Here is a 26086-nt window from a genome sequence, read left to right as displayed (position 1 = left end):
ATATGAAGCCACACAGACTCTGTATTCCGCCCATACCTCTATAATATAGTGAGGATGGAGCCACCATACAGGCAGCCCACCTCCGGCAACGTAATGTGTAACCACGGGGACTCTGTGTTCCGCCATACTATAAAAAAATGGAGGAAGCCACCATATGGACTGCACGTGGATATGTAATATGAAACCATAGGGACTGTGTTCTGCCATACCTCCGTATTATAGTGCAGATGGAGCCGCCATATTAGCAGCACATGTACTGCCCATGTGTATATATATATATATATATATATATATATATGAAACCACAGGTACAGACTCTAAGCACATGCTCCTGTGATATCCATGTGGCCTTTTTACTTGGTGTTCCAAGGATCCTCCGTAAGGCAAACACATGGTCATATATACCATAGAAGCAGTCCATGAGGGTATCGGGCCCTTCAGGAGAGAAAGGGCACACAGTCCTGGTTGGTCCTATCCCCTTTGACACGTATTATTTATTTATTTTCTTCAAAATGGGTTAACCATACAATAGTCTTGATAAGATATGCCCTAAAAGTCTGGCTGATTGGCATCCGCTTGCTGGGACCTCCAGCGTTCATGCTTGACCCCAGTTCCGATCTCTGCCCCTCTTCGGAGGCTGATGGAAGAGAGTAGCATGCGTCTTTAGGCTCTGACTACAAAGTGTTTGTGGTCTCTAAATATGGAGACACATAGGTGTACATATCAGTTGTAGATAGAAAACCAGAACCAGGACATTTTAGCCCTTCTGACATATCCGTTTTAGTAAAAATCTTGATTATTTTTAATATAAAGGGCATCTGTCAGCAGTTTTGTACCTATGACACTGGCTGACCTGTTACATGTGCACTTCTCAGCTGAAGACATCTGTGTTGGTCCCATGTTCATATGTGCCCGCATTGCTGAGAAACATGATGTTTTATTATATGCAAATGAGTCTCTAAGAGCAACGGGGGCGTTGTCATTGCTCCTAGAGGCTCTGCTCTCTCTGCAACTGCCGCACCCTCTCCACCTTGATTAACAGGACAAGGCAGTGAAAGTTCCATTACACCTGGTCCTGTCAATCAAAGTGCAGAGGGCGCGGCAGGTGCACAGAGAGCAGAGCCTCTAGGTGTAACGGCAACGCCCCCGTTGCTCCTAGAGGCTCATTTGCATATAAAAAAACATCATTTTTCTCAGCAATGTGGGCACATATGAACATGGGACCAACACGGATGCCTTCAGCTGCCAAGAGCACATGTAACAGGTCCGCCATGTCTGCAGAGCTGAGACGTCTTCTGTAATCAAGACTATTTGCAAAGTTGCTTCATTTTCTATTTTAGATGTATTGGGGGAAAAATATGGTTGCAAAATTATACACACCCTTTTTATGATGTTTGTATATCAGGGCGAAAAGTCGTATTGGCATCCCAAATATTTTCACAGCCGTGATTGCGCGATGTGCTTGTAAGTGACAGTAAAGCAGCCTTGGCAATTTCTTGAGGGGGCAGATCCAGTTCTAAGATTTCTCGAGAGGGTACAAATATTAATAGCATCCTGTAAATCTCTACCTCTTGTATCTCTTACAACTTCAAGGGTATCTAGTAGATCAGAGAGAAGGATGACTTTACAGTCTCTGCACTTAGCGTTTTAACAGAAAAGCGTCAAGGAGCTGACAACAGGGAAATCTGGGGGGCGTGCAAAGACGATGGCGTTTCTGCCGGAGTCAGCGCACAATCCCGTATGTCTTAAAGGGGGCTTCTAGCTTTATATATGAAAAGTTCTGCAACTTTCTGATATACTTTGTGTTTCAATTCCCTGTCCTTTCTAAAATCTCTGCTTGCTGTGGTTGAATGGAAACATTCTTGTATACCGCCAGAGGCTGAAAACCTGTACACAGCTAATCTTTCTCACAGCTGAGGGCTCGTTACCATTGTTTCTGTTCTAGACCGTCCTGTGCTGATACACTGTAACATACCGTACTAGAGATTTGTGCTTCTCTGATGTATTTAGCTCACAGGGCAGTGTGTAGATTGGATACAGTTGTACCAAACTCTCAGCTGTGTACAGGAGTACATCTCATCTTAGGTCCCCATTCACTGACAGTGTGCAGATATCTTGAACGTGGTGAAAAATTCAAACACAAAGGGGGAAATCTATCATTCCCTTTGCCTCAGAATTCTGGTGGAAAAAAAAAGAGGCAAATTTTGACGCAGGCCATTGTTGTGCAAAAATTTACAAAGTTTTTGTGGTTTTACGCTGCTCTCAGCGCTTTCGTGTGTGTGTGTGATGTGGTTAGCTATGTTAATTAGGGGTATGTCAGATTTTATTTTTTTTAAGTCGCAAAAAAGTATCCCAGTAGGGGCTGGCGTAGAAAAATTGGAGAAACAGCTTTAGGCAAAAGTTTTAGTTGAAAGATGTACCAAAGTTATCAAACAACGTGAGACATTAGAAAAATGTGGCAAAAATTACGGCAAAGCATATTTTATACATAATTAATTGGATTGGGCGTCACTCTTTATCAGGCAACACAGACAAGTTGGTTTGTATATCAGATATTTTTATATATGTGTAACACTTTAAAATAATTTACAACATGTTGCATAAAATTCATACACTAAGACAATGTTAAAACTTAGACTAAAATATACTTCTATGCACTGGAATCCTTAGGGGTACTTTACAGCTCCTGTATTCGGCCCGTTTGTGCACCAGCTTGTCAGGTGCGATGCTTTCAGGACCTGTCGGTAAAGTCTATGGAGTTTCCCCTCTTGCCTGGATAGCAGTGCAGTTTCTTTCCACCGCTTTGACCTTCCAGGACCTGTGTGGCGTCCCACGTGGTTAGCTGGGCGGTCAGATGACTTGAATTCCAAGGCGGGGTTTTCAAAAAAATCTGTAGATATTCGTAGTTGAAAACAAGCGATTCCCAAATGTTGCTTTTTGATGTTCCCTCACTGCTTTTACCATACGCGTTTCAGGGTAACAAGGCCCCTTCCTCAGTGGTGCAAAAATGTGGAAAAAATTACAGCAAAGCATATTTTATACATGTTATATATTATACATTCATCCGTGTTTACAGAAAACCAGAAAACCCCTGCTTTACGAAGCAGACATCTATCGGAAGTGTCCATGATCGGAGACAGTTCCGATTATTGACATTCAGCTCTTCAGATGCCATGGTCAGTTGCAACCTTGTCTTCTGAGTGTTGATTTGGAGGGAGGGGGCACTTTCCGGTGACAAAACACCCCCACCCTTGTTAAGGCTCTCAGTCCTGCCATAGTAGAACTTGTAGGCAGTGCTTAAAGGGGTTGCGCACCTTTTGGAAGGGACGGTTGGCAACTCCCCCTCTTTGGCAGACTTGTGAAGGGAAGCATACTTATACCTGCTTCACACTGCTGGGTCTTGGCTCCTTCTCTCCCCAGCCTCGGCTTCTCCACTGGGCTCCAAGGATGTGAACTTTCGTTTTGATGCCGCTGCAACCAATTACTGGCAGCAGCGGTGACCTGCTCCCCTTGAGTCACATGACCATTTGGCATCAGAACGGAAATTCAGTACCGGAAAGCAGATATACTGTAAGTATGCTTCCCTTTCCAGTTCCGCAAAATTAAGGGGAGGGGGGGGACTGCCAAGGAGCACAACCCCCTTTAATATGAACAGGATTTTACCATAGACTGCAGTACTGTTTTATTTCAGCCTATGGTATAAGTGACCTAATGATCACATGTTCAAACCTCCCTAGAGGGCTAAAAGTAAAGTGAAAAAGGGTAAAACAAAAAAAAACTGTTTTTGAAAAAAATAAATAAAATCATATCACCGCCCTTTCCCCACTTTACAAATAAAAATAAATATATAAAAAATAAGCCGCATTGGTATCCACTTGTCTGAAAATGCCTGAACTATTAAAACATAAAAGCATTTTTCCTGTACTGTAAACGCCGGAACGGAAATCAACGTTAAAATGCCCAAATCGCCTTTTTTTTTTTTTTTTTTTTTTTTTTTTTATTACAACTGGTCCAGCAAAAAACAAACCCTTGTATGGCTATGTGAACGGAAAAGGAAAAAAGTTTGACATCTCGTGGATCTGCATGAGACTGATCTTGCAGATAAAAATCTGCTTGTTTTTTTCTCCAGTGCATGTGAACAGGGCCACAAAAACCATACTCGCATGCAGCGAATGTGGATGGTCTGTGCACTTGATGTGGCTTTGGAGCCAAGGTCGTATCGAAATCCGTGTTGAGTGATGCTGTCTTATCTGACCATAGACATCCTGTAGATGATATTCTAGTATAAGACCGGATCTCCCTACTCTTAGGAATTGCTGCTGATACGGGGCGGTGGGGGAGGGGCATTGTGTGCCTCAATAAGTATCACTCTCTTGTAGATGATGATTGGAGGAGAACCCTGCGCTGACCAGATACTCCTCCTGCAAGATTGGCCAACCTGACCATTCTTAAAGGGAACCTGTCATCAACTTTATGCTGACCGTACTGAGGGCAGTATAACGTAGTGACAGAAATGCTGATTTCAGCGGTGTGTCACTCATCAGCTAAAAGTAAGTGGTTGCCGAGAACCAGCATCACAATGATGACTGACAGTCTTCTACCTAGTTTTCTCCCTTTCTCTCTAGGAGAGAACTGCCAACCATCAGCAGATGGGCGAGAGAGCAGGAGATTAGGAATAACCAGGACTCTTCTCAGGTAGATTTGACTCTTTTCAAGGCCTGGGCTGCGCTGATTATGATGTTGGTTCTCAGCAACCACTTACTTTTAGCTCATGAGTGACACACCGCTGACATCAGCATATCTGTCACTAAGTTATACTGCCCTCAGTGAGGAGGTCAGCATAAAGTTGATGACAGGTTCCCTTTAATGGGGTTATTCCATGATTACATGTTATAGTACATGACAATCTCTTTCTAACAAAGCTGGAACCAGCCCTGTACCTCACATGGATCCAGAGATCTCCTTGTTCATTACTCTGCTAGATTTTGTATCAAGTTGAGAGCTCAGGGGGTGTGTCCTTTCTACTGCAGCTCAGAGGGTGTGTCCATGTTCTCCCTATCACAGCTCAGAAGACAGTTGAAGGATGAAACTGAGCATGTGCGGCCTTCTCAGTAAGCAGGACAAAGAAATAAGTAAAAGAGCAAACAGCAGGTGGCGCTATACAGATACATTTTATTGAATAACTCAGTGACTATACAAAATTTTTAATTACATGCAATTACAAAAGTATTCAGATCCAGGTGCTGGTTTTAAAACTGTAAAATATTTTTCATAGGACAACCCCTTTAAGGATAGTTGGAGCACCCTCTGCAATTTGTAGGACTGTACATCAAGAGCCCCTCAGGGCATGTATGTGTTAACCTTTCAGATACTGATGCACATGCCAATACATGTATAGCCATACGAAGGGTCCCATAAATGCAGGAACCTGCTTTTTATCTGCCTGATTCTTGGAGTTATGATAATGAGGTAGATTTACCTGCAGTCCTATGTAAATACCATCAGTACCTTTTGTGATTTAGTAGTGTCAGATCCACCCAGCTCTTCCACATCTGGCAATCTCAGCTCTGCTACACTACTGTGCCTCTATATATATATAGACTGGGAGACAGGCCGGACCCTTGGGATTGCTTCTTTGGATGTCTCTCCTGAGAGTTGATTTCCTCCCTCCAGTGAATCATGGCCACTGTCCCTGGCTGGAAGAGCGCACATTGTCTTGAATTTCACATGGCTTGCAGATAAAAGGAGAATCTTTGGCTCCTCAGTTCCTTCCAGCCTCATAACCTTTATGGCTGCAGCTCATTCCTTTCAAGACATACTTGTGATCTTATCCCTGCTATTCATCGGGGCTCGGCTATACTTATTCCTACCTAGAAATGGCTGCTATTTCTGCACTTGTATTATTAGGGCTTTCATGTACGGGAAAGTTCAGGTTCTCTATAGAGTCAACATCTTCTAGGACTTTATAATAGACACTCTAGTCCTCCACATACAGCTCTTAGTAATTGGGTTATAAAAGGGTTGTCAAATGTCAGGCAATGGACCAGTCAGCCATTGCTTGAGGGTTTGGTGGCTGATGGTTGCAGTAGAAACCCTTTTACCCCATGTAGACCATGATGCCCTTTGTTGTAGTCCATGTGAAGCTACTGATGGAACCAATTACGTTCCACTCAGATTGCCTCTTAACCTCAGCCAGCTGACTGGGCACAGTGATGCCAGTGGCCCCAATCTTAGAGCTCAATAAGTCTTAAAGGGGTTTTCAAGCATTATGGCTTTTTAACTAGCCCCATAGCATGTGGTTACTAATGAAAAAAATCATACTCACCTGCTCCCTGCACTCCATTCGGCTGTCTGAGATTTTCTCGTCCCCAGCCTGTAACTTCCGGCTCCCTGAGATCTTCAGGTCCCTGACCTAAAACTTCCAGCTCCCTGAGATCTTCTGGTCATCTGGTCTCTGGCCTGTAATTTCTGGCTGCCTGAGGTCTTCTGGTCCCTGACCTGAAACTTCCAACTCCCTGAGATGTTATGGTCATCTGGTCCCTGGCCTGTAATTTCTGGCTGCCTTAGATCTTCTGGTCCCTGACCTGAAACTTCCAGCTCCCTGAGATCTTCTGGTCATCTGGTCCCTGGCCTGTAACTTCTGGCTCTCTGAGATCTTCTGGTCCCTGGCTTGTAATTTCTGGACGGAGAGAGCATCACATGTGCTGCTGCAGCCAATGATTGGCCTAAGTAGTGTCATATCCACAAGCGGGATTTGACACCCTGCATTTGATTTGCCACTTGGGGACACATCAATGCTGAGGACACAACGAGAGGTTACCCTGAAGCTTACAGGCCGTGGACCAGAAGAGTGACGATTGGTGGGAGGGAGACTGTACAGATTGGTGGGGAGGGAGACTGTACTGATTGTTGGGGAGCAGGTGAGTATGATGTTTTCATTAGGTACCACATGCTCCATAGTCTAGTTACAAAGGGCCATAATTCTGTAAAACCTATTTAAGGTGGTCATACACCTAAGGAGGGGAGGGGTATCTTTGTCAGGGACAAAGGATTGGGCATGTTAAAATTAATCGTGCCTTTCCCCAGACATCTGCCATGTGGGTAAAGTTGGGAGACCCCTTTCAGTTGGTTGATCCCACCAGAATCGATGAGTTTGGCCAACGATACCTATTACGTATGGGCACCTTCAAAAGGGCCTGTTGCATTAGATCTATGTTGCCCCAAACCTATTTTGGTTGCTTCTTGATTGTCTATGGAGCTGACGGAAACAGTAAAACGCTGTACTCAGCATAGACTTTGAATGGAACGGCTGGGTGCACGCCCGACCACTGCTCCATTCAGACTGATCCTTAGTGCAGTTGGAAGGAGGAACTGGGGACTTGGGACCCTGTTGTAGTGATCGGTAAGGGGCAATAAGGCCCTGAGTTATCAGTCTTTTTACTTATGTGATATTTGTGTCTTTGTGTTTACTGTGATTATTTATTGCTTTCTTTGTGGTTGCTTTTTATAGGTCCTTTTGTTTTGCATCACAGCTGCTCTCTACATGTTCTTTTTCAGGTAAGTGTCCCTCCTTGTTCATTATTACCCCCCCCCCCCCCTTAATCAATTACTATACGATTTATGCATTGAACTATACAAGGGAATCTGTAGGACAATAACATTAGAGACAATATAACAGTAATTCCTGTGGCTCTCCAAATGTTGCAGAACTACAACTCTCAGCATTCTATAGGAAATATTATTGCACACTTTGTGAAAGTGAATGTGGCTTTGGCTTGATTGTACAAGTTGCAGCACGTGCAGAGTGCCATGAACGTCAGATGCCTAGACTTTGAATGGAGCACGCTGCTGTTTCAGTTAGGGCTCAAGCACACGGCCGTGACCGTATTGTGACCCGCTGTTTTCGGTTCCGCAATACACGGGCACCGGCTGTGTACACCCCGCATCATGGATGCGGACCAATTCACTTGAATGGGTCCGGAAGATCGGTGCGGAACGGAGGCACGGAACACCACGGAAGCATCACAGAGTTATGTGTTGAGCCCTTATGAATGAGCCCTTACCCAGATTTTTTTTTTTTTATGAATTAAAAAACACTGGCGCGTATTATTTTTTAAAAATATGTTTTGATTGTAGATTTTTCTTATTTTACTTTCTGGACAGAAATCTTGCCTGCGCTGCTGTAAACTAAGGGGTCATTTATTAAGCTGAAATTTGCCTATATTAGGCGTATTTCAGGCACAGATGGCTGCAATCTGCCACCCAGCCAGTGCATGGAGTTTATTAAGACCACCATCTATAATGCCAGTCTTAATAAATGTGTCCCTAAATCTTTGAGTGCTGTTAACAGTAGCTCAGGCAGAATGACTGCTCTCATAATTATGCCCACAAAGTAAAATAAAAAAATCTACAATAAAAAAAAAATCTAAACAGAATATGTATCAGTATGTGGTTTTTATTGCTAAAAAAAATATATAGGTAATACATTTTTTTTTTATGTTAATGAACCTGCCATAGACTTACACATTTTAATATTAACCCCAAGAGTGGCTACCAACCATTTTCTTTCAGCTGCCTGCCAAAAAGTTTCAGTTGTCTTTGTTTTCTGCCCCTTTGGTGGTATAAATACAGCCTTGACCCCAACGAGACTCACAACTTACCATAATTGTCACATGCACTAGGGACCAGGGGCAGATTGGCCATAGACCTTACAGGGAAATTTCCTGGTGGGCCGATGCCCAGGGGGACGCCTGAGTCCCCCTCACGGTCTGCCAGTGGAAGTTTTTGGGGATGTGCAGTACAGACCAAAAGTTTGGATACACCTTCTCATTCAAAGAGTTTTCTTTATTTTCATGACTATGAAGGCATCAAAACTATGAATTAACACATGTGGAATTGTATACATAACAAACAAGTGTGAAACAACTGAAAATATGTCATATTCTAGGTTCTTCAAAGTAGCCACCTTTTGCTTTGATTACTGCTTTGCACACTCTTGGCATTCTCTTGATGAGCTTCAAGAGGTAGTCCCCTGAAATGGTCTTCCAACAGTCTTGAAGGAGTTCCCAGAGATGCTTAGCACTTGTTGGCCCTTTTGCCTTCACTCTGCGGTCCAGCTACCCCCAAACCATCTCGATTGGGTTCAGGCCCGGTGACTGTGGAGGCCAGGTCATCTGGCGCAGCACCCCATCACTCTCCTTCATGGTCAAATAGCCCTTACTTTCAAAGTTTTCCCAATTTTTCGGCTGACTGACTGACCTTCATTTCTTAAAGTAAAGATGGCCACTCGTTTTTCTTTACTTAGCTGCTTTTTTCTTGCCATAATACAAATTCTAACAGTCTATTCAGTAGGACTATCAGCTGTGTATCCACCTGACTTCTCCTCAACGCAACTGATGGTCCCAACCCCATTTATAAGGCAAGAAATCCCACTTATTAAACCTGACAGGGCACACCTGTGAAGTGAAAACCATTTCAGGGGACTACCTCTTGAAGCTCATCAAGAGAATGCCAAGAGTGTGCAAAGCAGTAATCAAAGCAAAAGGTGGCTACATTGAAGAACCTAGAATATGACATATTTTCAGTTGTTTCACACTTGTTTGTTATGTATATAATTCCACATGTGTTAATTCATAGTTTTGATGCCTTCAGTGTGAATCTACAATTTTCATAGTCATGAAAATAAAGAAAACTCTTTGAATGAGAAGGTGTGTCCAAACTTTTGGTCTGTACTGTATTTTGTGCTGCAGACAGTATTTTGTGATGGACTTTGGTATTTGGCTCTGTTGGAGTGGTATAATGTGCCACAATATGGTATTCCTGGCCCTCCCTTCCATTAATTTGGACCCAACTACAAAATGGGGCCACTTTTAGTATTTTTTCCAGGGCCACTTTAAGTTCCCAGTCCACCCCTGTTAGGGACAATTTCTTAGGAAGCCGATTGAGCTATCATTCTGTGTTTGGAGTATGGTCTGAAACCACAGTACCTCAGAGAAAAATTACAGAGAACATACAACTTCTACGTAGATGTTGTCCTTGCTCAATTTCGAACCAGGGACCCCATCACTGAAGGGCACCCGGGCTAACCACTGTGCTCCTGTGCCGAAAGCTCGGGATGAACAGAAGCTCCAATCCTGCCCAGATCCTACCACAATTACCTGTAGCTGAAGTTGAAAAGTGAAACTCGCTCACTGTATACATTATCGATCTGCTTGTGCCTGCTAAATAAGCTCCCTTGACCTGTCTGGAGACAATGACACCACTGATGGTTAAATGTCAGGAAGCACAGATATTACAAGGCGACAATGACTTCATTTCTTACGTTTCCTATTGACACAAGGCTGGTATTATCTTAATCTCTGCTAATTCCTTGAGAAACCATTGATCACTGTCGTAGACCTAGACGTGTGGTGTTTCCCTCAACCCGCTCCCTGGAGAAGAACATGAAAGGTGTCACTTACATTGTGATTATAGATATGTCAATGCAAGATTCTTTCATACCTAGCATAATATCACTATGTCTGCTTGGCTATCTTTTTGAAGCTACTTCGCCTCCTGTCTGCTCCTGTCCTTTGGCTATAATGGGTCGACCTGGGGAGTAGGTATGGAGATCAGAGTCCACCTTAGCAAAAAAGGCCACATCAGAGCAGTAGAGGACATGCCACATGGTGTGCACTCACCTCCTTGCCCTCCTATGCAGACAAACATGTATATTTGTACAAAAAAGTTTGTCTGTTGCAAATTTTATGTGCGTCTCTACCAACTATTATCTCCACATCATCCAAAGTTCCTGCAGGTAAGCCAGGCCTACAGTTAAAAGCCACTCCCAGGCCCTGGTGCCTAAAGGGGGTCCAAAGGCCCCTCTATAACATAAGAAGACACCAGTATTCTCAGGATAGGTCATCAATATCAGATCCCGGGTGTCAGACCCCTGCCGATTAGCTGTTAGAAGAGGCCGGGTGCTCTGTGAGTGCCAAGGCCTTTTCCTAGGCCATGTGATGTCACCGTACATCGGTCACATGGCCTAATTGCAACTCGGCCCTATTCAAGTCAATGGAGCTGAGCTGCCATACCAAGCCACTATACGATGTACGGCGCTGTGCTTGGTAAGCGCCTGGGAAGCCACCACACTTCCCAGAGCTCCGGTGAGTGCCGTATCTCTCCAAAACAGCTGATAGGCGGGGGGTGCTGGGACTCCGATTTGATATTGATGAACTATCCTGTTGATCATCAAGTCATCAATATTATTTTCCGGATATCCCCTTTCAATGGGTTTTCTTGTTCCAAAAATAAAGATAAGAATCCAAAAATGAATAAACCTTCTTACCGTATCGATTGCCACACGCTCCTAAACCACCGCTTACTTGCACGGATACATGATGGGATGTCATCAGTCTAAACACAATGGCTAAGCACTGGCCACAGCTTTGACCACCACGGCCTGTAATTGTTTTGTTACAGTGAAGTGACTGGTCAGACTGGAATATAGCCACATAGGGGACTATGGTGTTGGAACAAAAATAAAATGAAGTATATTTGAAAACTTTATATTTTTTGATTTTGTACCTGTAGAACTTTTAGGCAACAGGAAATCTCCTTTAAATTCTCCTATGACCAGAAAAATTATAAAATTATTTTATAGTTTATACTTGATTTGAACCCTAATAATTTACCACCACTGACCAATTCCTGCAAAGGGAGAAAGTTGTTTTGCAAGAGAAAGTCTCAGATGGAGTGTTGACATGACCCTCATGATGGTAGCTCTGATCCTCCAGAGCATGCAGGCGGATGATGAGTGTTATGTGTCTACAGTATATGATAGGAATTACAAGTTCGCATGACAAGCCTTTGCCCCGGTCCTGGCATCCCCTCAGGTGTCTTGAAACATGGAGAAGCAGGAACCTCTGTTCCTGGAAGTCATGAGAGATGCCTTCAAAGTCTAAGGCTACTTTCACACTTGCGTTGTTCTTTTCCGGCATAGAGTTCCGTCCTAGGGGCTCTATACCGGAAAAGAACTGATCAGGTATGTCCCCATGCATTCTGAATGGAGAGCAATCCGTTCAGTTTGCATCAGGATGTCTTCAGTTCAGTCGTTTTGACTGATCAGGCAAAAGAGAAAACCGTAGCATGCTACGGTTTTATCTCCGGCTAAAAAAACTGAAGACTTGCCTGAATGCCGGATCAGGCATTTTTTCCCATAGGAATGTATTAGTGCCGGATCCGGCATTCAGAATACCGGAATGCCGGATCCGTCCTTCCGGTATGCGCATGCGCAGACTGAAAAAAAGGTGAAAAAATAAATGCCGGATCCGTTTTTGCCGGATGACACCGGAAAGACGGATCCGGCATTTCAATGCATTTTTTCGACTGATCAGGCATTTTTAGCCATCAGTTAGCATACATTTTGCCTGATCCGGCAGGCAGTTCCGGCGACGGAACTGCTTGCCGGATCTCTCTGCCGCAAGTGTGAAAGTAGCCTAAGGTTTTAGGCATCCCCAGAGAAAGACGCAGTGAATCTCCTCCCTTTGTGTGGTTTCCTCCTGTCAATCACAAAACCCTCTTTGTCCTAAGCAGCCATTGATGCGACCATTTATCATAGCCCTGTCACCCTAAAAAGACAAAGAATGGAGAGGAAAGCAGCTTCTTGTTCTCGGGTCTGGGAGAGTACGTGGCCGGTGGCATTGTGAGTTGACTGTGTCTCCCAGCTGCCCTGAGAAGCTTTCTATGGCCATTACTAACAAAGCAGTGTACTAGATGATCGCCTCCGAGCTCTTCCAGAATACGGCTGATATTACAGTTCACATGCTGGGATTGCAATCGAGCTTCACAGATTCTGTTTCTCCTATTGATCTCCAAACAAAGGGCTGGAGATGACGGCAAAAGTGCTGATTTCCTGCAGCTCCACGTTATTTATTCTCCATTGTAAATTTTGTCCATTCAGTTCCTGAAAAAAGAAAAATGCTAGTGTAAAAGTACCCTAAAGCAAGCACAATGCCAGATAGGGTTGATCCTTCTGATTGAAATGACACCTGTATGAAGAAAATCAGATTAGCTGTAAATATCTTGGTTTGAATTTAATATGCAAATTAGGTCTTCAGTGCACCATGGGATGGGCCCAAGCCCCTCGGTGCACCACAGCTCCTTAACTTTTCTCCAAGGGACACATAATAGGAGCATGCATAGTAAATATCTCGGCAGATGGCAAACCCAAACGAAATGTACTGCGCACGCGCCCATTATTGTAGCAATTGCACATGCGCAGGATTACGGGGCCAGGAAGCACAGTGAGGATGTCGGGCTCTGTCACTCAAGGAAAGGAGGTGTGCCAAAATCCAGAAAGTAGAGATGTTGAGATGCACCGAGGGTGCACTCATGGAGTAATTTGCATAGGGAGATTCAAACTAAGATATCTCCAGAACTGCATGTATAGGTATAGTTTTAATCAGCAGGATCAACCCTGCCGGGAAGGGTTGGGGTTATGGATCGACCGATTATCGGATTTACCGATATTATCGGCCGATATTCATGATTTTCAAAGTTATCGGCATCTAACCTTGCTGATATGCGGATAATGCTTCCAGCGCTGCTCACTTAAGAGAACATTGCGCAGTGGCCAGAGTCAGTGGAGAAGGAGGGAGGGAATCCCTCCCTCCTATGACGCGGTGCCGCAGAGCCCAAAAAAATGAGCGGGCTCTGAAGCTGCCCCCACCACTGCCACCAATGAATGTCTGGCTAATATTAAAGCAGGAGGAGGGTTTACCGCTGCGCCGTCTCAGCTAGTGTGCTCGGCGAACGGCGGCAGCAGCCTCCTCCTCCTGAGTGTCCTCCCCACAGTCAAGCAGCCAGCATAGCAGGTGCCTGGCTACTGTGCCAACAATGATAATTGTAATTAGGGATCGACCGATATTGATTTTTTAGAGCAGATACCGAAAACCTGTGAACTTTCAGGCTGATAGACGATAACTTATACCGATATTGTGTGTATTTAATTTATATATATTTTTTTTTTATTACGGAGTTCATCACATAGGAGATTTTTTTTTTTTTTTAATATATATATATTTTATATTTTTCGGCTTTTCGGACGTGGCAATATGTGATATGTTTATTATTTATATATTTTATATGTAAAATTGGGAAAGGGGGTGATTTATACTTTAAAGGGGTTCTGCAGTTTGTTTAAACTTATGATCTATCCTCTGGATAGATCATCAGCATCTGATCGGCGGGGGTCCAACACCCGGGACCCCCGCCGATCAGCTGTTTGAGAAGGCAGCGGCGCTGGCAGTAGTGCCGCGGCCTTCTCAATGTTTACCGCAGGCCCAGTGATGTCACGACTAGTATCAACTGGCCGTTCACTCCTGGAGCGCCGCTACCTTCTCAAACAGCTGATCGGCGGGGGTTCCGGGTGTTGGACCCCTGCTAATCAGATGCTGATGATCTATCCAGAGGATAGATTATCAGTTTTAACAAACTGCAGAACCCCTTTAATATATATATTTTTTTTTTGTTTTTTTACTCTTTATTTAATAACTATTTCCCCCCCTTAGGGGCTAGAACCTGGGATCTTTTAAATACTTGTCTATTCACCCTGATAGAGCTCTATTAGGGTAAATAGGACGTCACACTCTCCCTGCTGCCCTGTGCTCTGTGCACACAGCAGCAGGGAGGTTACCATGGCAGCCAGGGCTTCAGTAGTGTCCTGGCTGCCACGGTAACCGATCGGAGCCCCAGGATTACACAGCTGGGGCTCCGACAATAATTTGCCACTGCACCACCAATGAAGTGGAGGGGAGGGGACCCTGTGGCCACTGCCACTAATGACTTTAATACTGAGGGGGGGGAGCACTGCACTGCACCACCAATGATTTTAATACTGGGGGGTGGGGGGGGGCGCACTGCACCATCAATGTTTTTAATACTGGGGAGGGCACTCTGCGCAACCAATGATAATTAACGTTTAATACTGGAGGCGGGTGTGTCGGCGCAGAATCACACAGCCGGAACCCTGCCTCTGACAGGGAGCTGCGATCAGGGGCAGCAGTTAACCACGTAGGTGTGGCACCTGAGGGGTTAACTGCCGCTGATCGCAGCTTCCTGTCATATAGGCTGGGCACCCTCTTCTGTATTTGTAATAGACATTAATTATTATTGGTGGCGCAGTGCGCCCGCGCCTCCTCCTTATTGGCAGCGCGGCACAGGAGGGAGGGAGAGAGTGACTCCTTCTCCCCTGTGCTGCTGAGGGAACATAGCGCGCTGGACGCATTATCGGCAAGGTTAGATACCCGCCTCCTGTATCTGTATTAAAGGTTAATTATCATTAGTGGCGCAGTGCGCCCCCCACCACCCATCAGTATTAAAGTCATTTGCCACAGGGTACCCCCCCCCCCCTCAACCTAAGTAATTTTATTGGTGCCAGTTACCATGGCAGCCAGGACACTACTGAAGCCCTGGCTGCCATAATAACCTCCAGGACACTACTGAAGCCCTGGCTGCCATGGTGAGCTCCCTGCTGCTGTGTGTACTGTGCATAGGACAGCAGGGAGAGTGTGACATCCTATTCACCCTAATAGAGCTTTATTATGGGGAATAGGGAATATCGGTATAAGTTATCGGTCGATCCCTAGTTAGGGTTAACCCTGCTGACAGGTCTTCAACACATTTTATATTGTTGGGAAGAATCAAGGACACACAGTTAAAAGAAACAAAATCAGCAAGTGTGGATACCATCAGAAAGATCTATAGTAAAATTTGGAATTGTTTCCTGATGACATCAACATATATACACACATTAACGTAATCCATGCAAACATACATACACATATACGCACACAAAAATACATACATGTATACACATTAATGTGCTCATCCATGCAAACACACACATATATATGTACACGTATACATATTTACATATATGCACACAAATATGTATGTACACACAGATATATACATGCATACATACATTCACATCATACACACACCTAAACATCCACAACCAAATCCACACCTTTGTAAAAATACGCACCTGCTTATTTTCTGCTGGGCTTTCCCGCCACATGTGAAGACATCCTTAGCTTTATTTTCCTTTTGGAAGGAAAGCTTATTTGCATATTTTTTCTTTAGAAACCTAGAGGATCGTTGCTTGGCCTTCAAGACTCCTCGCTCCTACTTGCCACTCCCCATAAGGAGAAATAGTACCCCCACCCCCGGATCCCGACCAAGGCCTCTCACCTAGCTCTGCACTGGTGAGGGGCAATCACCCCAAAACAGCTGTCTGCAGATGAGATCCAAGTTATGGTACAAGGCCTGCTTAAAAGACTGAGCATTGACTTTCTTCTTCTGGAAGGAAAACTAATTTGCATATAATTTTCCCAGAAACCCAGAGGAGCATTGTCTGGCCTATAAAACTCCTCACGTCTACTAGGTACACTCTCTCTCTTTCTCTGACAAAATTAATTTTAAGAGATTCGCTCATCCTTAGGATCAGCCAAAGCTTTAGCCTTCTCTGGGATCAGTTGACGTGCGAGGAAATGGTCATGGAAATTAATTTATTTCAGACCATGCATTTTATATATCATTATTATATTTATTATCAGTGATGGTCAGTTCAGCGAACACATGCGGGCTGCCATCTTTAGTAAGGTAGACTCACCCGTCCGGCGATGCACAGGTAAGCCCTTACCTGTGCCTGTGCCGGGAACCGGTCTGAAATCAAATGCGTTCACCGGGAGCAGGCAGTTCCGAGAACAGCCCGATGAAGGCCCCCTCGGAACTGTCTGCTCACGGTGACTGCATTTGATTTCAGACCGGCTCCCGGCACAGGTAAGGGCTTACCTGTGCATCGCCGGACGGGTGAGTCTACCTTACTAAAGAAAAAAAATTGAAATAAATAAAAAATTTTATTAAAATCTTATACATCAAAATTTTGCATGAAAAATATGTAATTATATAAAAAATAAATGATATAATAAAAGATCAGTAGAGAAATAAAGATGTACAATAATATAACAATATGATATTATTTCATTATAGTTTTTTGTTTTGTTTTCTTAGTTTTTTTTCCTTTTGGGATTGTTCCTTATGTTTTCTCCGTGACCCCAGATGTGTTTCTCAGCGCTGAGCAGTGAGGCAGATGATAGCCGGGAGGCCGGGCTCGGTGATCTGGTGTGAATCCTGGGAGCTGTAGAATCTTCTCTGCTCGGATTTTCACAGTTATTTCTTTGTTTCCAGGAAACATTTTTTTTTTCTATTTTAACCAGACCCCTGAGAGCGGCTGCCACTAATCTGGGGGATTTTGCATGTTTCCATCTGCTCTTCTCAGCGCGCTGACTGGCGTCTGGTGACACTGCGCAGGCTGCCTCGGTTTACTGTATGTTGTAAAGTGTGAAGGTTTCATGGTTCCATTCTGTTTCGCTGAGCTCCGTACTAATCTCTGCGTGTTACCGCTCATTTCTGCAGATGTACTCGTCCACGTGTTTATGGAGATTGTCATCACATAGTCTCTGATAAACCGGAAAGTCTGATTGTCCGCCACTTTACTCTAGAGCAGAACCGCATGGTTTAAAAATAATAAATAATTTAAATAAAAGTTTTTGTAATTTACTTTCTGTTACAAAAGTGCTCCGGTTGTGAGATATTCTGTTTACTTCATTACAATGGCGCCGCCTGGTGTCCAAGCTAAATATTAGTGTGCACGTCCACCTGCTGAGGTGGTCACACATGCTGTGTTCCAACCTTCAACTTCCACCAGCTGGATCTACTGTTCAAGGCTTTGACAGTTACAAGGAGAGAAAGCTGCAGCAGAAAGGATGCACCCCCTGAGCTGTGATTGGGTGAGAGCTGTAGCAGAAAGAGGATCCTCTGAGCCGCAGCACAAAGGACACGTCACCTGAGCTGTCATAGGGAGAGAGCTGCAGCAGTAAGGACCCAGCCTCTGAGCTGGGATCGGGTGAGAGCTGCAGCAGAAAGGATGCACCCCCTGAGCTGTGATAGTGAGAGAGCTGCTGCATAAAGGACACCCCCACCCTGAGCTGTAATAGAGAGAAAGCTGCATCAGAAAGGACACAGCCTCTGAGCTGGGATTGGGTGAGAGCTGTAGCAGAAATAGCTACCCCCCCCCCCCCCCCCCTTCCCAGCTGCAGCAGGAGGGAGACATCCTCTGAGCTGTTATAGGGAGAGAGCTGCAGGAGAAAGGATGCACCCCCTGAGCTGTGATAGGGAGAGAGCTGCAGGAGAAAGGATGCACCCCCTGAGCTGTGATAGGGAGAGAGCTGCAGGAGAAAGGATGCACCCCCTGAGCTGTGATAGGGAGAAAGCTGCAGGAGAAAGCACAATCAATCTCCAACAGTGCCGTATATACATTAGTGGCTGTGCCTGGTACTGCAGCTCACTGTAGGCCTCATGGCCTAGCATATTATTCTATGACTGCACAGTAATCCAGAATATATCATTTATCATAATCCAGCACTCATCACGTCCCCCAAATCCGTAACTAAAGGGATATTACTTTATATAAGGGGATTGCTCACAGTGTGGTTCTCTAAGTGTCTCCAGTTAAGGAGGTCGCTAACTTATTTTGAAGACCATCACCAAAACGAAACTTTTCTTAAAAGTCTACAATGTTTTTTGTTTTTTTTGTACATTATGGACTTGGTAGGATGGATGTTTTTGTCAAATTTCTCCTGGGCCAATATTTATGATATTGTATGGCAGGAAGCGCAGAGAACAAAACAGAACTCTCCGGTTTGTTCAGAGGTTGAAAGCGCGTCTGGAACCTGATCCGAAATGTCATCGGCTGCGCTCCTGACAGTGACTGATAAAGGCGGCAGCGGTGACGGGCTGTGCGTTCTGTGCAGTAAATCAGGAGTAATTATCCTAATGTTACATATGAAGTTACATTTCACATACTTTACATTTTTCTCACAAAGTTCTAAAATCTTCTGGCCTGACGTGCCCCCTGCTCATGTCACTCCGACATTACAAGCTGCAGTGTATAAAGCAAGGGGGACGATGAAAAAAGCAAAAAGTGTGTGTGTGTGTGTGTGTGTATATATATATAGCTATAGGCATAACTCAATATTAGATAGAAAAGCAATAGAAATAAGCAGCACTGTGTGAATAGAGAGGTGCACGCCTCCAGACTATGACCAAGATAGATATTAGATAGATAGATAGATAGATAGGAGATAGATAATAGATAGATAGATAGATAGATAGATAATAGATAGATAGATAATAGATAGATAGATAGATAATAGATAATAGATAGATAGATAGATAGATAGATAGATAGATAGATAGATAATAGATAGATAATAGATAGATAGATAATAGATAGATAGATGATAGATAATAGATAGATATTAGATAGATAGATAGATAGATAATAGATAGATAATAGATAGATAATAGATAGATAATAGATAGATAATAGATAGATAATAGATAGATAGATGATAGATAATAGATAGATATTAGATAGATAATGATAGTTTTGAGTTAAAGGGGTTTTCCCATCTCAGACAATTGGGACATATCGCCAGGATATGCCCCCATTGTCTGATAGGTGCAGGTCCCACCACTGGGACCCGTATCTACATTGAGAATGGAGGCCCGAAAGTTGTGGAGGGTGCACTGCGCATGTGCAGCCACCCTCTGGTCATTTTTATGGGGCTGCCGCCGAGCGGTGACTGCGCAAGCGGGTTGCACTTCCATTCCATACTATCTGAAGAGCGCAAAGTGGTGGCTGGACCCGGTGAAAGGCTACTTTCACACTGGCGTTTTGGTTTCCGTTTGTGAGATGCGTTCAGGGCTCTCACAAGCGGTCCAAAACGCATCAGTTTGCCTCCGATCAGTCTCCATTCCGCTCTGGAGGCTGCCTGCAGCGTTTTGGTGACCATCTGACTATGCGGAGCCAAACGGATCCGTCCTGACTTACAATGTAAGTCAGGACGGATCCGTTTTCACTGACACAATCTGGTACAATAGAAAACGGATCCGTCTCCCATTAACTTTCAATGGTGTTCAAGACGGATCCGTCTTGGCTATGTTACAGATAATACAAACGGATCCGATCTGAACTGATGCGTGCGGTTGTATTATCTGAACGGAAGCGTTTGTGCAGATCCATGACAGATCCGCACCAAACACGAGTGTGAAAGTAGCCAAACCCGGGGTCCTCCGGCCACCACCTTCTCCACTCCGTTCTCAGTAGGTGTGGGTCCCAGAGGGTGGGACCCGCACTTATCAGACATTGGGGGCATGTCCTAGCGATATGGCCCGATTGTCATTGGGTGAGAGGAGTCATAGAAGATGTTTCGGTCCCAGGGTCCTTTTATACAAGTTCAGAAAGACATATCTGCTTTCCTCTCGAAACGGCGCCCCCCGGTGCTAGCCCTTCACTCCTCCTCAGCCAGTGTATTTAGAGTAAGGGCACTTTCACACTTGCGGCAGAGGATTCTGGCAGGCAGTTCCGTCGCCGGAACTGCCCGCCGGATCCGGCAATACGGACTCAAACTGATGGCATTTGTCAGACGGATCAGGATCCTGATCCATGTGAAAAATGCATTGAAATGCCGGATCCGTCTCTCCGGTGTCATCCGGAAAAACGGAGCCGGCATTTTTTTTTTCACTTTTTTTTTCGTTCTGAGCATGCGCAGACCGCAATGCCGGATCCCATTCGCTGGAACACTCGGGGCCGGCATTAATGCATGTCAATGGGAGAAAATGCCGGTTCCGGAATTTCGACAAGTGTTCCGCAATTTTGGACGGAGATATCTTCAGCCTGAAAAGTCAAAAAAACTGAACTGAAGACATCCTGATGCATCCTGAGCGGATTTCTCTCCATTCAGAATGCATTAGGATAAAACTGATCCGTTATTTTCCGGTATTGAGCCCCTAGGACGGAACTCTATGCCGGGGTAGAATAACTCTAGTGCAGTGAACTGAATCTCCGACAAGTCGTACATCAGACATTTGTGCGGCAGGTGGGAGCTGACAGCCGTATTGATGTGTTTACACGTGTCTCCTGTTTTCTTCATGACCATTTACTCTGACACAGTTCATCAGTGTCAAACATATGCTCGTATATTACATGTTAAAGTCGAGGCATCTGCATAGGAATGGGGGGGGGGGGGGGGCGTTATCATCTGTCCCTAATTTTTGTGCTTTAGGAAAAGTCATATTCAGGATCCATTACAGGTTTTCCTGTTGAGAGACGGAGTTAAGAAAATCATAACAAGTGATTAGCATTACATAAATGATGGTGATGTTCTTGGGTTACTAAGGGCCTTCACATATGGAGGGCAGAGATGCTTAATCCAACACAGAAATACAGATGGTCCATGTTCTGGGGGGGTAAATGGGAATAACATATTGATACATCTGGTGTCAACTTTCTCTGCTCTAGGAAACCCATTTTCAAATACACCAGAGCAGCTAAGAATCTCCCTGCCTCTGGAAGACCCAGTGCGTCCTGGTGTTACATGGACAGCCCATGGAATCCAGTGGGGACTTGCAGTACTTCATTTCACCTGTGGTGTCACTGCAGAGAAATTGAAGATCTTTTGCCAGAGCTGATTGCTGGTTGGCAGCGGGCTGCGGTGTACAGCTGAGGCTCCCGGCACCACTTTGCGATCGGGTTTTTCTTCAGGTTTCCCTTGTAACCAGAAGGAATTGTAAGTGGACAACCCCTTTTAAAACAAGGAAACATCTATTTACAGTATGTAGAACAGTCGTGCACTATACATAGACAAAAGACAGAAACGATTTATGTCACCGTTGCATGATTCCAATGAATGTAAATTTTTTGGACTCTGTCTATGGGGGATATGACTATCAATGTTATGGAGGGCACATCAGACATACACAAGTCTGTGGTGTTAACTCAGTCCCATGTTACATGGCAAGATGTTGGACCAAGTGTCAATCCAAGATTGTGGTGGCCATATTTTTTCTGTGTCCAAGATTGTGGTGGTTGTATTTTTCTGTTTCCAAGATTGTGGTTGCTATTATTTTTTGTGTGTCCAAGATTGTGGTGGCCATATTTTTTCTGTGTCCTCTCTTACCTTGGCATTAAGATCAAGATATCAAGAAATGAGCAGCTTATATGTTGTTACTCCATCGGAGTCTTGAATATCTCAAAAGTTTTTTGTTTTAAACCTGGTTATCTGGCGTCAATCATCTCTGGATATCTCAAACCAAGAGGGGAGGTAAGGGGAGACACTTACAGTAGATATACAAAGTCTACACACCCCTGTTAAAATGTCAGGTTTCTGTGATGTAAAACAATGAGACAAAGATAAATCATTTCAGAACTTTTTCCACCTTTAATGTGACCTATAAACTGTACAATTAAAAAACAAACTGAAATAATTTTGGGTGGAAGGAAGAAAACAAAAAAAGACTAAAATAATGTGGATGCATAAGTGTGCACACCCTCTTATAACTGGGGATGTAGCGGTGTTCAGAATTAAGCAATCACATTCAAAATTATGTTTAATAGGAGTCAGCATACACCTGCCATCATTTAAAGTGCCTCTGATTAACCCCAAATAAAGTTCAGCTGCTCTAGTTGGTCTTTCCTGGTCCACAGAGAGCTTCCAAAGCATCAGAGGGATCTCATTGTTAGAAGGTATTAGTCAGGAGAAGGGTACAAAAGAATTTCCAAGGCATTGGATATACCATGGAACACAGTGAAGACAGTCATCATCAAGTGGAGAAAATATGGCACAACAGTGACATTACCAAGAACTGGACGTCCCTCCAAAATTGATGAAAAGACGAGAAGAAAACAGGTCTGGGAGGCTACCAAGAGGCCTACAGCAACATTAAAGGAGCTGCAGGAATATCTGGCAAGTACTGGCTGTGTGGTACATGTGACAACAATCTCACGTGTTCTTCATATGTCTGGGCTATGGGGTAGAGTGGCAAGACGAAAGCCTTTTCTTACGAAGAAAAACATCCGCTCCAGGCTACATTTGTCAAAAAACACATCTAAAGTCTCCCAAAAGCATGTGGGAAAAGGTGTTATGGTCTGATGAAACCAAGGTTGAACTTTTTGGCCATAATTCCAAAAAGATATGTTTGGCGCAAAAACAACACTGCACATCACCAAAAGAACACCATACCCACAGTGAAGCATGGTGGTGGCAGCATCATGCCAAGGGGCTGTTTTTCTTCAGCTGGAACTGGGGCCTTAGTTAAGCTAGAGGGAATTATGAACAGTTCCAAATACCAGTCAATATTGGCACAAAACCTTCAGGCTTCTGCTAGAAAGCTGAACATGAAGAGGAACTTCATCTTTTAGCATGACAACGACCCAAAGCATACATCCAAATCAACAAAGGAATGGCTTCACCAGAAGAAGAATAAAGTTTTGGAATGGCCCAGCCAGAGCCCAGACCTGAATCCAATTGAAAATCTGTGGGGTGATCTGAAGAGGGCTGTGCACAGGAGATGCCCTCGCAATCTGACAGATTTGGAGTGTTTTTGCAAAGAAGAGTGGGCAAATCTTGCCAAGTCAAAACGTGCCATGCTGATAGACTCATATCCAAAAAGACTGAGTGCTGTAATAAAATCAAAAAGGTCTTCAACAAAGTATTAGTTTAAGGGTGTGCGCACTTATGCAACCATATTATTTTATTTTTATATTTTTTTCTTCCCTCTACCTAAAAGATTTCAGTTTGTTTTTCAATTGAGTTGTACAGTTTATAGGTCACATTGAGGCTACATTCACACGTCAGTATTTTTCTATATTCCGATTTTCGGTCCGTTTTTTGCGGATCCGTTGTTCCTGAAAATATTTTCGTATGTCATCCGTTTTTTGCGGATCCGCAAAAAACGGAAACATGTATAAATTTCAATAAGCAAATAAAGTTGTTTGGATTTCTTTGAAAAAATAAATAAAAAATAATAATTTAAAATGTAATTTCCAGGAACGGAACCTGTATAAAACGAATGACATACGTAATGACATCCGAATGTCTTCCGTTTTTTGCGGATCCATTGACTTTGTATTGTACCAGGATCCGAATTTTGCGGAAAAGAATAGGACATGTTTTATATTTAAACGGACATGCGGAACGGAACAACGGAAACGGACAGCACACATTGTGCTGTCCGTTTTTTTCCAGGACCCATTAAAAACGAATGGGTCCAGAACTGGTCCGCAAAAAACGAAGCAGATCAGGAAAGAAAAAACGGACGTGTGAATGGACCCTAAAGGTGGAAAAAGTTCCGAAATGATTTATCTTTGTCTCCTTTTTTTTACAGCACAGAAACCTGACATTTTAACAGGGGTGTGTAGACTTTTTATATCCACTGTATATAAATGCGCCCCGTTTTGACAAGCTTGTCTAAACATACATTATTATTGATCCCCCTTATTTTAAGATGCCCCTCACCAAGAAGGTTGGAAAGTCATGGAGAATAGAGTTAGGACATGCCTGAGAGCTGGGGCGCATAGTTTGTCACTGTAACGGAACGCCTAGCACCCCGACCGGGTACCTCCGTCGATAGATGCTCCTACTGCTTCCAGAGGACTCCAAGCACTCCACTTGACACCGTCAGCACTGCAGACCCCACGAACCGCCGCAGCTTGGTTGGGGTCTCACCGTCCTCCACCCACGCTGGACCCAAGACCGGGCTTCAGCTTCCAGTGGGTGAACCTCTCCTAAATCCAGAGACAGGAACCAGGAGCAAGCTCTTACAAGAGCTTATACTCAGGGGAGTATTATGATATAGCAATCCCCAAGAGTGTAGTTATCCCATGAGCCAAACATGAGCCAAGACTTCATGAAGGTATAAAACAGGAACTCTCTTTATTTTAACACACAAGCATTTTATACACATCTTCCAACAAAGTTACCACCCCAGGGTTTTGTAAAAACAGCCAATAACCACGTACAATACACTCAGACACTCCCACACAAAATCCTCCCCTCTGTCCGTGATAGAATTACCTCACACTGGGTTGATGCAATCATCCCAGGCAGGAGAATACACAATATCCTCTGTCCTGGAGACAACCGAGAAGTAATTCAATTATCTCTCAGGACAAAGGACATCGCCAATACACACAGAGAGACAATGGAACAGACCTCCCTACTCAACGTATACAATGTCCCACCCTTTTCAATACACATAGACATTTAACATTCCACAATGCCACGAATTAGACCAGGGTTCAAGTTAGTCCAAGTCCTTTGTGAACAAATGAGGCCTGGCTGATGAGAGGGCCCATAATCCTGGGGCAAGAGGCTAGTACCCAGGCCCCTCCAAAACCCAGTGGCGAGGTTGGTTTCGCCACACATCTCCCCCTCCCAGGGAAGACTAACCAGATACCTGACCTCACGGTCAGTACCTGAGTTAGTCTGGCAGTCCAACCACAACCCAATACTGGACCTGTTGAATTTTGTATGTCCCCAGCTGTTGAGTGGGCATCTGCGACTCCTTGCTCCCTTGTGGTTCTCTAGCTTGGAGCTGTAGGTACTTGGTGGGCAGAGGCCGACTGCGCTCGGCCCAGATGCCAGCTCTTCCGCTGGGGTAGCCTGTGGGAAGTCTGGCTCTGGAGAAGAGGATAGGGGAGGGCAGAGGCCGACTGCGCTCTGCTCTGATGCCAGCTCTTCTGCTGGAGAGGGGTCAGTGGGGTTTAAAGCCTTACCCACTACACTCAGTATTGGGCTGGGAGAGAGCTGTGGAGGGGGGCTATCACTTACCCCCTCCTCTGGATACCCCATCTGCCGCTGGGGAGAGAGACCAACTGTCTCCTCTCTCTGTAGAGTATACTGCCGCTGGGTAGTGAGACCGTCTCTCTCCACTACCAGTGATTCTGGTTGTTGCAGAGATGAGGGACCGACAATCTCCTCTCCCTGTACTCCCAGTGGCAGTTGGGGATCTGGGCCGCCTGCCCAGCCACCCTGTTGGGACGGTGGAGTGACTACGGTCCCATCTCCACCTGCCGACTGGGGTTCCTCCCAGTACCAGTCTATGAAGTCCCCTACTTCCACAGTTGGTGAGGAAGTAGGGGATACCTCAGCTGTGACTTGCCAGGGGTAGGGCTGCAGGTCTGGGCCTGGTATCCAAC

At 44.6% G+C, this 26086-nt stretch overlaps 1 protein-coding gene across 1 annotated transcript in view; it reads left to right on the top strand.

The window, feature by feature from the left end:
- The window catches only part of TMEM135 (transmembrane protein 135), a 355301-nt gene that overhangs the window by 265335 nt on the left and 63880 nt on the right, over positions 1–26086 (top strand). Inside the window, exon 6 of the mRNA XM_040426365.1 lies at positions 7511–7557. Within this exon, the coding sequence (XP_040282299.1) occupies positions 7511–7557 (47 nt within the window). The remainder of the gene's footprint in view (positions 1–7510; positions 7558–26086) is intronic.

The sequence above is a fragment of the Bufo bufo genome, chromosome 3, assembly GCF_905171765.1.
Source record: "Bufo bufo chromosome 3, aBufBuf1.1, whole genome shotgun sequence".
In the NCBI taxonomy this organism is placed as follows: Eukaryota; Metazoa; Chordata; class Amphibia; order Anura; family Bufonidae; genus Bufo; species Bufo bufo.
Note: the sequence above shows the minus strand (reverse complement) of the source record. Positions and strands in the feature narration are given on the sequence as shown.